Here is a 15,301-nt window from a genome sequence, read left to right as displayed (position 1 = left end):
CGCGCAGCAGACCCCGCAGGCAGGGGAAGGGGTGTATGGGAGGCGCGCAGCAGACCCCGCAGGCAGGGGAAGGGGTGTATGGGAGGCGTGCAGCAGACCCCGCAGGCAGGGAAGGGGTGTATGGGAGGCGCGCAGCAGACCCCGCAGGCAGGGAAGGGGTGTATGGGAGGTGTGCAGCAGACCCCAGCAGGCAGGGAAGGGGTGTATGGGAGGCGCGCAGCAGACCCCGCAGGCAGGGAAGGGGTGTATGGGAGGCGCGTAGCAGACCCCACAGCGCGTAGCAGACCCCACAGCGCGTAGCAGACCCCACAGCTCGGAGGCGCGTAGCAGACCCCGCAGGCAGGGAAGGGGTGTATGGGAGGTGTGTAGCAGACCCCGCAGGCAGGGAAGGGGTGTATGGGAGGTGTGTGTAGCAGACCCCGCAGGCAGGGAAGGGGTGTATGGGAGGTGTGCAGCAGACCCCGCAGGCAGGGAAGGGGTGTATGGGAGGTGTGTGCAGCAGACCCCGCAGGCAGGGAAGGGGTGTATGGGAGGTGTGTGTGTAGCAGACCCCGCAGGCAGGGAAGGGGTGTATGGGAGGCGCGCAGCAGACCCCGCAGGCAGGGAAGGGGTGTATGGGAGGTGTGCAGCAGACCCCGCAGGCAGGGAAGGGGTGTATGGGAGGTGTGTGTAGCAGACCCCGCAGGCAGGGAAGGGGTGTATGGGAGGTGTGTGTAGCAGACCCCGCAGGCAGGGAAGGGGTGTATGGGAGGTGTGTGTAGCAGACCCCGCAGGCAGGGAAGGGGTGTATGGGAGGTGTGTGTAGCAGACCCCGCAGGCAGGGAAGGGGTGTATGGGAGGTGTGTGTAGCAGACCCCGCAGGCAGGGAAGGGGTGTATGGGGAGGTATGTAGCAGACCCCGCAGGCAGGGAAGGGGTGTATGGGAGGTGTGTGCAGCAGACCCCGCAGGCAGGGAAGGGGTGTATGGGAGGTGTGTAGCAGACCCCGCAGGCAGGGAAGGGGTGTATGGGAGGTGTGTAGCAGACCCCGCAGGCAGGGAAGGGGTGTATGGGAGGTGTGTAGCAGACCCCGCAGGCAGGGAAGGGGTGTATGGGAGGTGTGTAGCAGACCCCGCAGGCAGGGAAGGGGTGTATGGGAGGTGCGTAGCAGACCCCGCAGGCAGGGAAGGGGTGTATGGGAGGTGCGCAGCAGACCCCGCAGGCAGGGAAGGGGTGTATGGGAGGTGCGCAGCAGACCCCGCAGGCAGGGAAGGGGTGTATGGGAGGCGCGTAGCAGACCCCGCAGGCAGGGAAGGGGTGTATGGGAGGCGTGCAGCAGACCCCGCAGGCAGGGAAGGGGTGTATGGGAGGTGTGCAGCAGACCCCGCAGGCAGGGAAGGGGTGTATGGGAGGTGTGCAGCAGACCCCGCAGGCAGGGAAGGGGTGTATGTGAGGTGTGCAGCAGACCCCGCAGGCAGGGAAGGGGTGTATGGGAGGTGTGCAGCAGACCCCGCAGGCAGGGAAGGGGTGTATGGGAGGTGTGCAGCAGACCCCGCAGGCAGGGAAGGGGGGGGTGTATGGGAGGTGTGTAGCAGACCCCGCAGGCAGGGAAGGGGTGTATGGGAGGTGTGCAGCAGACCCCGCAGGCAGGGAAAGGGGTGTATGGGAGGTGCGTAGCAGACCCCGCAGGCAGGGAAGGGGTGTATGGGAGGCGCGCAGCAGACCCCGCAGGCAGGGAAGGGGTGTATGGGAGGTGTGCAGCAGACCCCGCAGGCAGGGAAGGGGTGTATGGGAGGTGTGCAGCAGACCCCGCAGGCAGGGAAGGGGTGTATGGGAGGTGTGAGACAGCAGGCAGGGAAGGGGTGTATGGGAGGCGCGCAGCAGACCCCGCAGGCAGGGAAGGGGTGTATGGGAGGCGTGCAGCAGACCCCGCAGGCAGGGAAGGGGTGTATGGGAGGTGTGTGTAGCAGACCCCGCAGGCAGGGAAGGGGTGTATGGGAGGTGTGTAGCAGACCCCGCAGGCAGGGATGGGGTGTATGGGAGGTGTGCAGCAGACCCCGCAGGCAGGGAAGGGGTGTATGGGAGGTGTGTAGCAGACCCCGCAGGCAGGGAAGGGGTGTATGGGAGGCGTGCAGCAGACCCCGCAGGCAGGGAAGGGGTGTATGGGAGGTGTGCAGCAGACCCCGCAGGCAGGGAAGGGGTGTATGGGAGGTGTGTGCAGCAGACCCCGCAGGCAGGGAAGGGGTGTATGGGAGGTGCGTAGCAGACCCCGCAGGCAGGGAAGGGGTGTATGGGAGGTGCGTAGCAGACCCCGCAGGCAGGGAAGGGGTGTATGGGAGGTGCGTAGCAGACCCCGCAGGCAGGGAAGGGGTGTATGGGAGGCGCGCAGCAGACCCCGCAGGCAGGGAAGGGGTGTATGGGAGGTGTGCAGCAGACCCCGCAGGCAGGGAAGGGGTGTATGGGAGGTGTGCAGCAGACCCCGCAGGCAGGGAAGGGGTGTATGGGAGGTGTGTAGCAGACCCCGCAGGCAGGGAAGGGGTGTATGGGAGGTGTGCAGCAGACCCCGCAGGCAGGGAAGGGGTGTATGGGAGGTGTGTAGCAGACCCCGCAGGCAGGGAAGGGGTGTATGGGAGGTGCGTAGCAGACCCCGCAGGCAGGGAAGGGGTGTATGGGAGGTGCGTAGCAGACCCCGCAGGCAGGGAAGGGGTGTATGGGAGGTGTGCAGCAGACCCCGCAGGCAGGGAAGGGGTGTATGGGAGGTGTGTAGCAGACCCCGCAGGCAGGGAAGGGGTGTATGGGAGGTGTGTAGCAGACCCCGCAGGCAGGGAAGGGGTGTATGGGAGGCGCGCAGCAGACCCCGCAGGCAGGGAAGGGGTGTATGGGAGGCGCGCAGCAGACCCCGCAGGCAGGGAAGGGGTGTATGGGAGGTGTGTGCAGCTCACCGATGGCGCGGGAAAGGTTCAGGCCGCCGTTGACCCTGCCGTCCATGGTGACTTTCCCCCCCGCGTTCTTGATCCGCGCGAGCTCCAGCTCGTCCTCTGGCTTGTGGTCATAGGACATGTCCACGGCCTTCCCCGCCTCCGACACCACGCAGCGAGAGTCTCCAGCGTTGGCCACGATCAGCTGCTTACCGCGGATAACAGCCACGACTGCCGTGGTGCCGCTGTCTGAGCCGGGCTAAGGGAGAGAAGAGCGTGGAGGCTTTAACGTACTATGCCCCCGCCCGCTGCCCCCACCCGCTGCCCCCGCCCGTTTCTTTAGTTACAGGATCTGGTCACAGTAATGACCTGTAATCGGACACAGCGCAGGTCTGTTACTGTGCACGCGAGACGCGTTTCTCTGCGCACGTATTCAGTCGCTCTCAGGAAACAACGCTGCTGAGCGCCAAGCAAAGATAACATGAATTTGTATTAACACCAGAAGAATGGCAGAAACGCGGGAGGAAATGTATTCATCCCGTGCCAGGGCACACTTCCGGCCCGTGTGTGGGGGGGGACACAGGGCCTACTTCCGGCCCGTGTGGGGGGACATATTTATCCAAACCCATATACAGTGGTGTGAAAAAGAAAGTACACCCTCTGTGATTTCTATGGTTTTACACGTCAGGACATAATAACAATCATCTGTTCCTTAGCAGGTCTACAAATTAGGTAAATACAACCGCAGGTGAACAACACGACATATTACAGTGTGTGTGTGTGTGTGTGTGTGTACTGAGAAGGAGCCGAGCCCGTACCAGCGCTGTGTGTGTGTGTGTGTGTGTGTGTGTGTGTGTGTGTGTGTGTGTGTGTGTGTGTGTGTGTGTGTGTGTGTGTGTGTGTGTGTGTGTGTGTGTGACATTACACCAGGAAAATGATTTATTTAACAAAAATAAAGTCAAAATGGAGAAGCCATGTGTGAAAAACTAAGTACACCCTTAGTGCTTCCATAGGAATTAAGATGCTAAGTAGCAGACAGGTGCTGCTAATCAAATGCGCTTGGTTAATTGATCATCAGCAAGTGTGGCCACCTCTATAAAAGCCGCAGTTTTAGCAGTTTGCTGGTCTGGAGCATTCAGGTGTGTGTTAACACAATGCCAAGGAGGAAAGACATCAGCAATGATCTTAGAGAAGCAATTGTTGCTGCCCATCAATCTGGGAAGGGTTATAAGGCCATTTCCAAACAATTTAAAGTCCATCATTCTACAGTGAGAAAGATTATTCAAAAGTGGAAAACATTCAAGACAGTTTCCAATCTTCCCAGGAGTGGACGTCCCAGCAAATTCACCCCAAGGTCAGACCGTGCACTGCTCAGAGAAATTGCAAAATACCCAAGAGTTACATCTCAGACTCTACAGGCCTCAGTTAGCATGTTAAATGTTAAAGTTCATGACAGTACAATTAGAAAAAGACTGAACAAGTATGGTTTGTTTGGAAGGGTTGCCAGGAGAAAGCCTCTTCTCTCTAAAAAGAACATGGCAGCACAGCTTAGGTTTGCAAAGTTGTATCTGAACAAACCACAAGACTTCTGGAACAACTTTGGACAGACGAGAGCAAAGTGGAGATGTTTGGCCATAATGCACAGCGCCACGTTTGGCGAAAACCAAACACAGCATATCAGCACAAACACCTCATACCAACTGTCAAGCACGGTGGTGGAGGGGTGATGATTTGGGCTTGTTTTGCAGCCACAGGACCTGGGAACCTTGCAGTCATTGAGTCGACCATGAACTCCTCTGTATACCAAAGTATTCTAGAGTCAAATGTGAGGCCATCAGTCCGACAGCTAAAGCTTGGCCGAAATTGTGTCATGCAACAGGACAATGATCCCAAGCACAGCAGCAAATCTACAACAGAATGGCTGAAAAAGAAAAGAATCAAGGGGTTGCAATGGCCCAGTCAAAGTCCAGAACTCAACCTGATTGAAATGCTGTGGCTGGACCTTAAGAGAGCTGTGCATAAACACATACCCACAAACCTCAATGAACTGAAGCAACTTTGTAAAGAAGAGTGGGACAAAATTCCTCCACAACGATGTGAGAGACTGATAAAGTCAGACAGAAAATGATTACTCCAAGTTATTGCTACTAAAGGTGGTTCTACAAGCTATTGACTCATAAGGTGTACTTAGTTTTTCACACATGGCTTCTCCATTTTGGCTTTTTTTTGTTAAATAAATCATGACACTGTAATATCACACACACACACACACACACACACACACACACACACACACACACACACACACACACACACACACACACACACACACACACACACACACACACACACACACACACACACACACACACACACACACACACACACACACACACACACACACACACACACACACACACACACACACACACACACACACACACACACACACACACACACACACACACACACACACACACAATATGTCATGTGTTGCTGTTCATCTGAGGTTGTATTTACCTAATTTTAAGACCTGCTAAGGAGGGTGCACTTTCTTTATCACACCACTGTACATGTAACTTGACTTGCTGATCCGGACACGAGAATTAACCAGCGAAATGCTGTGGACAGCCCCTGCCGTGACAGCCCTGCAGGGGATCCACGCGTCTGATCGGGACCCACAGGGTTAATCCTTTAGTGCCACAACCGTGAATGGCAGCAGAGACGTCTGCTCACGTGGCCCCTTCCCACGGCAAAGCGCCACAATCAGCCCGTGTAGAAGGACAGACATACCTCCTCTTTCCCTTCCATGCCTGGCAGCATAATCTCTTCCTCTTCATCATCCTCCTCCTCTTCCTCTTCGCTGTCCTCATTCTCTGCTTCCTCGCTGCTGTAATCCTCCTCTTCCTCACTGCATTCCTGTGGAGAAGCACCATGTGAACCGGGAGGGGGTCGTCTGAATACCCCTGACTAGCCCGTGCGGGGGGGGGGGGGGGGGAAGACACCCTGACTAGCCCGTGCGTGGGGGGGGGGGGGGGTAGGGGGGGAAAGGGACACACCCCGACTAGAAAATGCTTGGCTTCCCTCCCCGTGGCCCACCTCACTGTCGTCCTCCTCTTCTTCTTCTTCTTCTTCTTCCTCTTCCTCTTCCTCTTCTTCCTCTTCCTCCTCCTCCGCCTCGTCAGACTCCTCGCTGTCCTCAAAGAACTTGGACTTGGCCGCGCACGGTGCCTGGCAGGTGGAGGAGGAGCAGGACGGGCCGGCCTCCCCCGTGGAGGATGACACCGCCCCCTCTCCGGCCTCTCCCTTGGTGAGAGAGGCGCCCCGCTGCGCGAGGCTGCCGCTTTCCCCGGAGCCGTCTGAAGACGAGGAGATGCCCGCGGAGGCTGCCGACTCCTGGTCTTGTTTCCCGTTCTTCCGGCCGTCTCCGGCAGCCTCCCCCGCGTCCAGGTCTCCATTCACACTGACCTCTTTGGGCTTCTCCTCAGGGCATCTCTTCTCGGCGCTATGCGAGCACGCCTTGTGCCGCGCGTTCTTGCCGCAGTTTTGCCCGTAGCGGGTGAGCAGTTCCTCAATAGTCATTGTGGCCTCTTCATGTAACAAGGCCGCTTCCTCGTTGTCCACTGAAACAGGGAAAGCAGATTCACACGTGGACGCCATGCGCCTCGCCCGTGGACGCCATGCGCCTCGCCCGTGGACGCCATGCGCCTCGCACTTTGCTACTTTCTGCAGCGTGAAAACATTTCCTAACCCGCCCGTAACAGAAACAGATTCAGAGCGCTCCCCCAAACACGCACGGCATCCGAACCTGCCACGCGAGAGCGCGCCACATGAGACAACCAGACTGGCGCACCCATGCACGCGAGGCCCCCGCAAGCAGGCGCGCTTCCCCTGCCACGCAATACCCCCCACAGGCAGGCGCACTTCCCCTGCCACGCAATACCCCCCACAGGCAGGCGCGCTTCCCCTGCCACGCAATACCCCCCACAGGCAGACGCGCGTCCCCTGCCACGCAATACCCCCCACAGGCAGGCGCGCTTCCCCTGCCACGCAATACCCCCCACAGGCAGGCGCACATCCTCTGCCACGCAATACCCCCCACAGGCAGGCGCTCATCCCCTGCCACGCAATACCCCCACAGGCAGGCATGCTTCCCCTGCCACGCAATACCGCCCACAGGCAGGCGCACCTCCCCTGCCACGCAATACCCCCCAACAGGCAGGCGCGCTTCCCCTGCCACGCAATACCCCCCACAGGCAGGTGCGCTTCCCCTGCCACGCAATACCCCCCAACAAGCAGGCGCGCTTCCCCTGCCACGCAATACCCCCCACAGGCAGGCGCGCTTCCCCTGCCACGCAATACCTCCCACAGGCAGGCGCGCTTCCCCTGCCACGCAATACCTCCCACAGGCAGGCGCGCTTCCCCTGCCACGCAATACCCCCCACAGGCAGGCGCGCGTCCCCTGCCACGCAATACCCCCCCACAGGCAGGCGCGCTTCCTCTGCCACGCAATACCCCCCAACAGGCAGGCGCACATCCCCTGCCACGCAATCCCCCCCAACAGGCAGGCGCGCTTCCCCTGCCACGCAATACCCCCCTCAGGCAGGCGCGCTTCCCCTGCCACGCAATACCTCCCACAGGCAGGCGCGCTTCCCCTGCCACGCAATACCTCCCACAGGCAGGCGCGCTTCCCCTGCCACGCAATACCTCCCACAGGCAGGCGCGCTTCCCCTGCCACGCAATACCCCCCACAGGCAGGCGCGCTTCCTCTGCCACGCAATACCCCCCACAGGCAGGCGCGCTTCCCCTGCCACGCAATACCCCCCACAGGCAGGCGCGCTTCCCCTGCCACGCAATACCCCCCACAGGCAGGCGCGCTTCCCCTGCCACGCAATACCCCCCACAGGCAGGCGCGCTTCCCCTGCCACGCAATACCTCCCACAGGCAGGCGCGCTTCCCCTGCCACGCAATACCCCCCACAGGCAGGCGCGCTTCCCCTGCCACGCAATACCCCCCCAAAGGCAGGCGCGCATCCCCTGCCACGCAATACCCCCCACAGGCAGGTGCGCTTCCCCTGCCACGCAATACTCCCCACAGGCAGGTGCGCTTCCCCTGCCACGCAATACCCCCCACAGGCAGGCGCACCTCCCCTGCCACGCAAAACCCCCCAACAGGCAGGCGCGCTTCCCCTGCCACGCAATACCCCCCACAGGCAGGCGCGCTTCCCCTGCCACGCAATACCCCCCACAGGCAGGCGCGCGTCCCCTGCCACGCAATACCCCCCCACAGGCAGGTGCGCTTCCCCTGCCACGCAATACCCCCCAACAGGCAGGCGCGCTTCTCCTGCCACGCAATACCCCCCCACAGGCAGGCGCACATCCCCTGCCACGCAATACCCCCCACAGGCAGGCACTCATCCCCTGCCACGCAATACCTCCCACAGGCAGGCGCGCTTCCCCTGCCACGCAATACCCCCACAGGCAGGCGCGCTTCCCCTGCCACGCAATACCCCCCACAGGCAGGCGCACCTCCCCTGCCACGCAAAAACCCCCACAGGCAGGCGCGCTTCCCCTGCCACGCAATACCCCCCACAGGCAGGCGCACCTCCCCTGCCACGCAATACCCCCCACAGGCAGGCGCGCTTCCCCTGCCACGCAATACCCCCCACAGGCAGGCGCGCTTCCCCTGCCACGCAATACCCCCCACAGGCAGGCGCGCTTCCCCTGCCACGCAATACCCCCCACAGGCAGGCGCGCTTCCCCTGCCACGCAATACCTCCCACAGGCAGGCGCGCTTCCCCTGCCACGCAATACCCCCACATGCAGGCATGCTTCCCCTGCCACGCAATACCCCCCACAGGCAGGCGCACCTCCCCTGCCACGCAAAACCCCCCAACAGGCAGGCGCGCTTCCCCTGCCACGCAATACCCCCCACAGGCAGGTGCGCTTCCCCTGCCACGCAATACCCCCCCACAGGCAGGCGCGCTTCCTCTGCCACGCAATACCCCCCACAGGCAGGCGCGCTTCCTCTGCCACGCAATACCCCCCACAGGCAGGCGCGCTTCCCCTGCCACGCAATACCTCCCACAGGCAGGCGCGCTTCCCCTGCCACGCAATACCTCCCACAGGCAGGCGCGCTTCCCCTGCCACGCAATACCCCCCCACAGGCAGGTGCGCTTCCCCTGCCACGCAATACCCCCCACAGGCAGGCGCGCTACCCCTGCCACGCAATACCCCCCACAGGCAGGCGCGCGTCCCCTGCCACGCAATACCTCCCACAGGCAGGCGCGCTTCCCCTGCCACGCAATACCCCCCACAGGCAGGCGCGCATCCTCTGCAACGCAATACCCCCCACAGGCAGGCGCGCTTCCCCAGCCACGCAATACCCCCCACAGGCAGGCGCGCTTCCCCTGCCACGCAATACCCCCCACAGGCAGGCGCGCTTCCCCTGCCACGCAATACCTCCCACAGGCAGGCGCGCATCCTCTGCCACGCAATACCTCCCACAGGCAGGCGCGCTACCCCTGCCACGCAATACCCCCCACAGGCAGGCGCGCTTCCCCTGCCACGCAATACCTCCCACAGGCAGGCGCGCTACCCCTGCCACGCAATACCCCCCACAGGCAGGCGCGCGTCCCCTGCCACGCAATACCCCCCCACAGGCAGGCGCGCTTCCCCTGCCACGCAATACCCCCCACAGGCAGGCACTCATCCCCTGCAACGCAATACCCCCCACAGGCAGGCACTCATCCCCTGCCACGCAATACCGCCCACAGGCAGGCGCGCTTCCCCTGCCACGCAATACCTCCCACAGGCAGGCGCGCTTCCCCTGCCACGCAATACACCCCACAGGCAGGCGCACATCCCCTGCCACGCAATACCTCCCACAGGCAGGCGCACATCCCCTGTCACGCAATACCCCCCACAGGCAGGCGCGCTTCCCCTGTCACGCAATACCCCCCACAGGCAGGCGCGCTTCCCCTGCCACGCAATACCCCCCACAGGCAGGCGCGCTTCCCCTGTCACGCAATACCCCCCACAGGCAGGCGCGCTTCCCCTGCCACGCAATACCCCCCACAGGCAGGCGCGCTTCCCCTGCCACGCAATACCCCCCACAGGCAGGCACTCATCCCCTGCCACGCAATACCCCCCAACAGGCAGGCGCGCTTCCCCTGCCACGCAATACCCCCCACAGGCAGGCGCGCGTCCCCTGCCACGCAATACCCCCCAACAGGCAGGCGCGCTTCCCCTGCCACGCAATACCCCCCACAGGCAGGCGCACGTCCCCTGCCACGCAATACCCCCCCACAGGCAGGAGCGCTTCCCCTGTCACGCAATACCCCCCAACAGGCAGGCGCGCTTCCCCTGCCACGCAATACCCCCCACAGGCAGGCGCACATCCCCTGCCACGCAATACCCCCCACAGGCAGGCGCGCTTCCCCTGCCACGCAATACCTCCCACAGGCAGGCGCGCATCCTCTGCAACGCAATACCCCCCCACAGGCAGGCGCGCTTCCCCTGCCACGCAATACCTCCCACAGGCAGGCGCGCTTCCTCTGCCACGCAATACCCCCCACAGGCAGGCGCGCTTCCTCTGCCACGCAATACCTCCCACAGGCAGGCGCGCATCCCCTGCCACGCAATACCCCCCACAGGCAGGCGCGCGTCCCCTGCCACGCAATACCCCCCCACAGGCAGGCGCGCTTCCCCTGCCACGCAATACCCCCCACAGGCAGGCGCGCTTCCCCTGCCACGCAATACCCCCCACAGGCAGGCGCGCGTCCCCTGTCACGCAATACCCCCCACAGGCAGGCGCACTTCCCCTGCCACGCAATACCCCCCACAGGCAGGCGCGCTTCCCCTGCCACGCAATACCTCCCACAGGCAGGCGCGCATCCCCTGCCACGCAATACCCCCAACAGGCAGGCGCGCTTCCCCTGCCACGCAATACCCCCCCACAGGCAGGCGCGCTTCCTCTGCCACGCAATACCTCCCACAGGCAGGCGCGCTTCCCCTGCCACGCAATACCCCCCACAAGCAGGCGCGCTTCCCCTGCCACGCAATACCCCCCACAGGCAGGCGCGCTTCCTCTGCCACGCAATACCCCCCACAGGCAGGCGCACCTCCCCTGCCACGCAATACCCCCCACAGGCAGGCGCGCTTCCCCTGCCACGCAATACCCCCCACAGGCAGGCGCGCTTCCCCTGCCACGCAATACCCCCCACAGGCAGGCGCGCATCCTCTGCAACGCAATACCCCCCACAGGCAGGCGCACCTCCCCTGCCACGCAATACCCCCCACAGGCAGGCGCGCTTCCCCTGCCACGCAATACCCCCCACAGGCAGGCGCGCTTCCCCTGCCACGCAATACCCCCCACAGGCAGGCGCGCTTCCCCTGCCACGCAATACCCCCCACAGGCAGGCGCGCTTCCCCTGCCACGCAATACCTCCCACAGGCAGGCGCGCTTCCTCTGCAACGCAATACCCCCCACAGGCAGGCGCGCTTCCCCTGCCACGCAATACCCCCCACAGGCAGGCGCGCTTCCCCTGCCACGCAATACCCCCCACAGGCAGGCGCACATCCCCTGCCACGCAATACCCCCCACAGGCAGGCGCGCTTCCCCTGCCACGCAATACCCCCCACAGGCAGGCACTCATCCCCTGCCACGCAATACCCCCCACAGGCAGGCGCGCTTCCCCAGCCACGCAATACCCCCACAGGCAGGCGCGCTTCCTCTGCCACGCAATACCTCCCACAGGCAGGCACTCATCCCCTGCCACGCAATACCCCCCACAGGCAGGCGCGCTTCCCCAGCCACGCAATACCCCCCACAGGCAGGCGCACCTCCCCTGCCACGCAATACCTCCCACAGGCAGGCGCGCTTCCCCTGCCACGCAATACCTCCCACGGGCAGGCGCGCTTCCCCTGCCACGCAATACCTCCCACAGGCAGGCGCGCTTCCCCTGCCACGCAATACCTCCCACAGGCAGGCGCGCTTCCCCTGCCACGCAATACCCCCCACAGGCAGGCGCGCTTCCCCTGCCACGCAATACCTCCCACAGGCAGGCGCGCTTCCCCTGCCACGCAATACCTCCCACAGGCAGGCGCGCTTCCCCTGCCACGCAATACCCCCCACAGGCAGGCGCGCTTCCCCAGCCACGCAATACCCCCCACAGGCAGGCGCACCTCCCCTGCCACGCAATACCTCCCACAGGCAGGCGCGCTTCCCCTGCCACGCAATACCTCCCACAGGCAGGCGCGCTTCCCCTGCCACGCAATACCCCCCACAGGCAGGCGCGCTTCCCCTGCCACGCAATACCCCCCACAGGCAGGCGCGCTTCCCCTGCCACGCAATACCCCCCACAGGCAGGCGCACATCCCCTGCCACGCAATACCCCCCACAGGCAGGCGCGCTTCCCCTGCCACGCAATACCCCCCACAGGCAGGCACTCATCCCCTGCCACGCAATACCCCCCACAGGCAGGCGCGCTTCCCCAGCCACGCAATACCCCCACAGGCAGGCGCGCTTCCTCTGCCACGCAATACCCCCCACAGGCAGGCGCGCTTCCCCTGCCACGCAATACCCCCCACAGGCAGGCACTCATCCCCTGCCACGCAATACCCCCCACAGGCAGGCACTCATCCCCTGCCACGCAATACCCCCCACAGGCAGGCGCGCTTCCCCAGCCACGCAATACCCCCCACAGGCAGGCGCACCTCCCCTGCCACGCAATACCTCCCACAGGCAGGCGCGCTTCCCCTGCCACGCAATACCTCCCACGGGCAGGCGCGCTTCCCCTGCCACGCAATACCTCCCACAGGCAGGCGCGCTTCCCCTGCCACGCAATACCTCCCACAGGCAGGCGCGCTTCCCCTGCCACGCAATACCCCCCACAGGCAGGCGCGCTTCCCCTGCCACGCAATACCTCCCACAGGCAGGCGCGCTTCCCCTGCCACGCAATACCTCCCACAGGCAGGCGCGCTTCCCCTGCCACGCAATACACCCCACAGGCAGGCGCGCTTTCCCTGCCACGCAATACCTCCCACAGGCAGGCGCGCATCCTCTGCCACGCAATACCCCCCCACAGGCAGGCGCGCTTCCCCTGCCACGCAATACCCCCCACAGGCAGGCGCGCTTCCCCTGCCACGCAATACCCCCCACAGGCAGGCGCGCTTCCTCTGCCACGCAATACCCCCCACAGGCAGGCGCGCTTCCCCTGCCACGCAATACCCCCCACAGGCAGGCGCGCTTCCTCTGCCACGCAATACCTCCCACAGGCAGGCGCGCTTCCCCTGCCACGCAATACCTCCCACAGGCAGGCGCGCTTCCCCTGCCACGCAATACCCCCCACAGGCAGGCGCGCTTCCCCTGCCACGCAATACCCCCCACAGGCAGGCGCGCTTCCCCTGCCACGCAATACCCCCCACAGGCAGGCACTCATCCCCTGCCACGCAATACCCCCCACAGGCAGGCGGGCTTCCCCTGCCACGCAATACCCCCCACAGGCAGGCGCGCTTCCCCTGCCACGCAATACCCCCCCACAGGCAGGAGCGCTTCCCCTGTCACGCAATACCCCCCCACAGGCAGGCATGCTTCCCCTGCCACGCAATACCCCCCCACAGGCAGGCGCGCTTCCTCTGCCACGCAATACCCCCCACAGGCAGGCGCGCGTCCCCTGCCACGCAATACCCCCCACAGGCAGGCGCGCATCCTCTGCAACGCAATACCCCCCACAGGCAGGCGCGCTTCCCCAGCCACGCAATACCCCCCACAGGCAGGCGCGCTTCCCCTGCCACGCAATACCCCCCACAGGCAGGCGCGCTTCCCCTGCCACGCAATACCTCCCACAGGCAGGCGCGCATCCTCTGCCACGCAATACCTCCCACAGGCAGGCGCGCTACCCCTGCCACGCAATACCCCCCACAGGCAGGCGCGCTTCCCCTGCCACGCAATACCTCCCACAGGCAGGCGCGCTACCCCTGCCACGCAATACCCCCCACAGGCAGGCGCGCGTCCCCTGCCACGCAATACCCCCCCACAGGCAGGCGCGCTTCCCCTGCCACGCAATACCCCCCACAGGCAGGCACTCATCCCCTGCAACGCAATACCCCCCACAGGCAGGCACTCATCCCCTGCCACGCAATACCGCCCACAGGCAGGCGCGCTTCCCCTGCCACGCAATACCTCCCACAGGCAGGCGCGCTTCCCCTGCCACGCAATACACCCCACAGGCAGGCGCACATCCCCTGCCACGCAATACCTCCCACAGGCAGGCGCACATCCCCTGTCACGCAATACCCCCCACAGGCAGGCGCGCTTCCCCTGTCACGCAATACCCCCCACAGGCAGGCGCGCTTCCCCTGCCACGCAATACCCCCCACAGGCAGGCGCGCTTCCCCTGCCACGCAATACCCCCCACAGGCAGGCACTCATCCCCTGCCACGCAATACCCCCCACAGGCAGGCGCGCATCCTCTGCAACGCAATACCCCCCACAGGCAGGCGCGCTTCCCCAGCCACGCAATACCCCCCACAGGCAGGCGCGCTTCCCCTGCCACGCAATACCCCCCACAGGCAGGCGCGCTTCCCCTGCCACGCAATACCTCCCACAGGCAGGCGCGCATCCTCTGCCACGCAATACCTCCCACAGGCAGGCGCGCTACCCCTGCCACGCAATACCCCCCACAGGCAGGCGCGCTTCCCCTGCCACGCAATACCTCCCACAGGCAGGCGCGCTACCCCTGCCACGCAATACCCCCCACAGGCAGGCGCGCGTCCCCTGCCACGCAATACCCCCCCACAGGCAGGCGCGCTTCCCCTGCCACGCAATACCCCCCACAGGCAGGCACTCATCCCCTGCAACGCAATACCCCCCACAGGCAGGCACTCATCCCCTGCCACGCAATACCGCCCACAGGCAGGCGCGCTTCCCCTGCCACGCAATACCTCCCACAGGCAGGCGCGCTTCCCCTGCCACGCAATACACCCCACAGGCAGGCGCACATCCCCTGCCACGCAATACCTCCCACAGGCAGGCGCACATCCCCTGTCACGCAATACCCCCCACAGGCAGGCGCGCTTCCCCTGTCACGCAATACCCCCCACAGGCAGGCGCGCTTCCCCTGCCACGCAATACCCCCCACAGGCAGGCGCGCTTCCCCTGTCACGCAATACCCCCCACAGGCAGGCGCGCTTCCCCTGCCACGCAATACCCCCCACAGGCAGGCGCGCTTCCCCTGCCACGCAATACCCCCCACAGGCAGGCACTCATCCCCTGCCACGCAATACCCCCCAACAGGCAGGCGCGCTTCCCCTGCCACGCAATACCCCCCACAGGCAGGCGCGCGTCCCCTGCCACGCAATACCCCCCAACAGGCAGGCGCGCTTCCCCTGCCACGCAATACCC

At 64.4% G+C, this 15,301-nt stretch overlaps 1 protein-coding gene across 1 annotated transcript in view; it reads right to left on the bottom strand.

Moving 5' to 3' along the window:
• Positions 1-2,792: 2,792 nt before the first annotated feature.
• Positions 2,793-15,301, bottom strand: part of PPM1G (protein phosphatase, Mg2+/Mn2+ dependent 1G) — a gene marked incomplete at its 3' end in the record, with an annotated part of 40,577 nt that continues 28,068 nt past the window's right edge. Inside the window, exons 5-7 of the mRNA XM_075584623.1 lie at positions 5,996-6,519; positions 5,690-5,815; positions 2,793-3,155 (exon numbers count right to left, since the gene is read on the bottom strand). Of these exons, the coding sequence (XP_075440738.1) occupies positions 2,793-3,155; positions 5,690-5,815; positions 5,996-6,519 (1,013 nt within the window). The remainder of the gene's footprint in view (positions 3,156-5,689; positions 5,816-5,995; positions 6,520-15,301) is intronic.

Source organism: Ascaphus truei, unplaced genomic scaffold (genome assembly GCF_040206685.1).
Source record: "Ascaphus truei isolate aAscTru1 unplaced genomic scaffold, aAscTru1.hap1 HAP1_SCAFFOLD_685, whole genome shotgun sequence".
NCBI lineage: Eukaryota > Metazoa > Chordata > Amphibia > Anura > Ascaphidae > Ascaphus > Ascaphus truei.
This window is presented reverse-complemented; position numbering and strand designations above follow the sequence as displayed.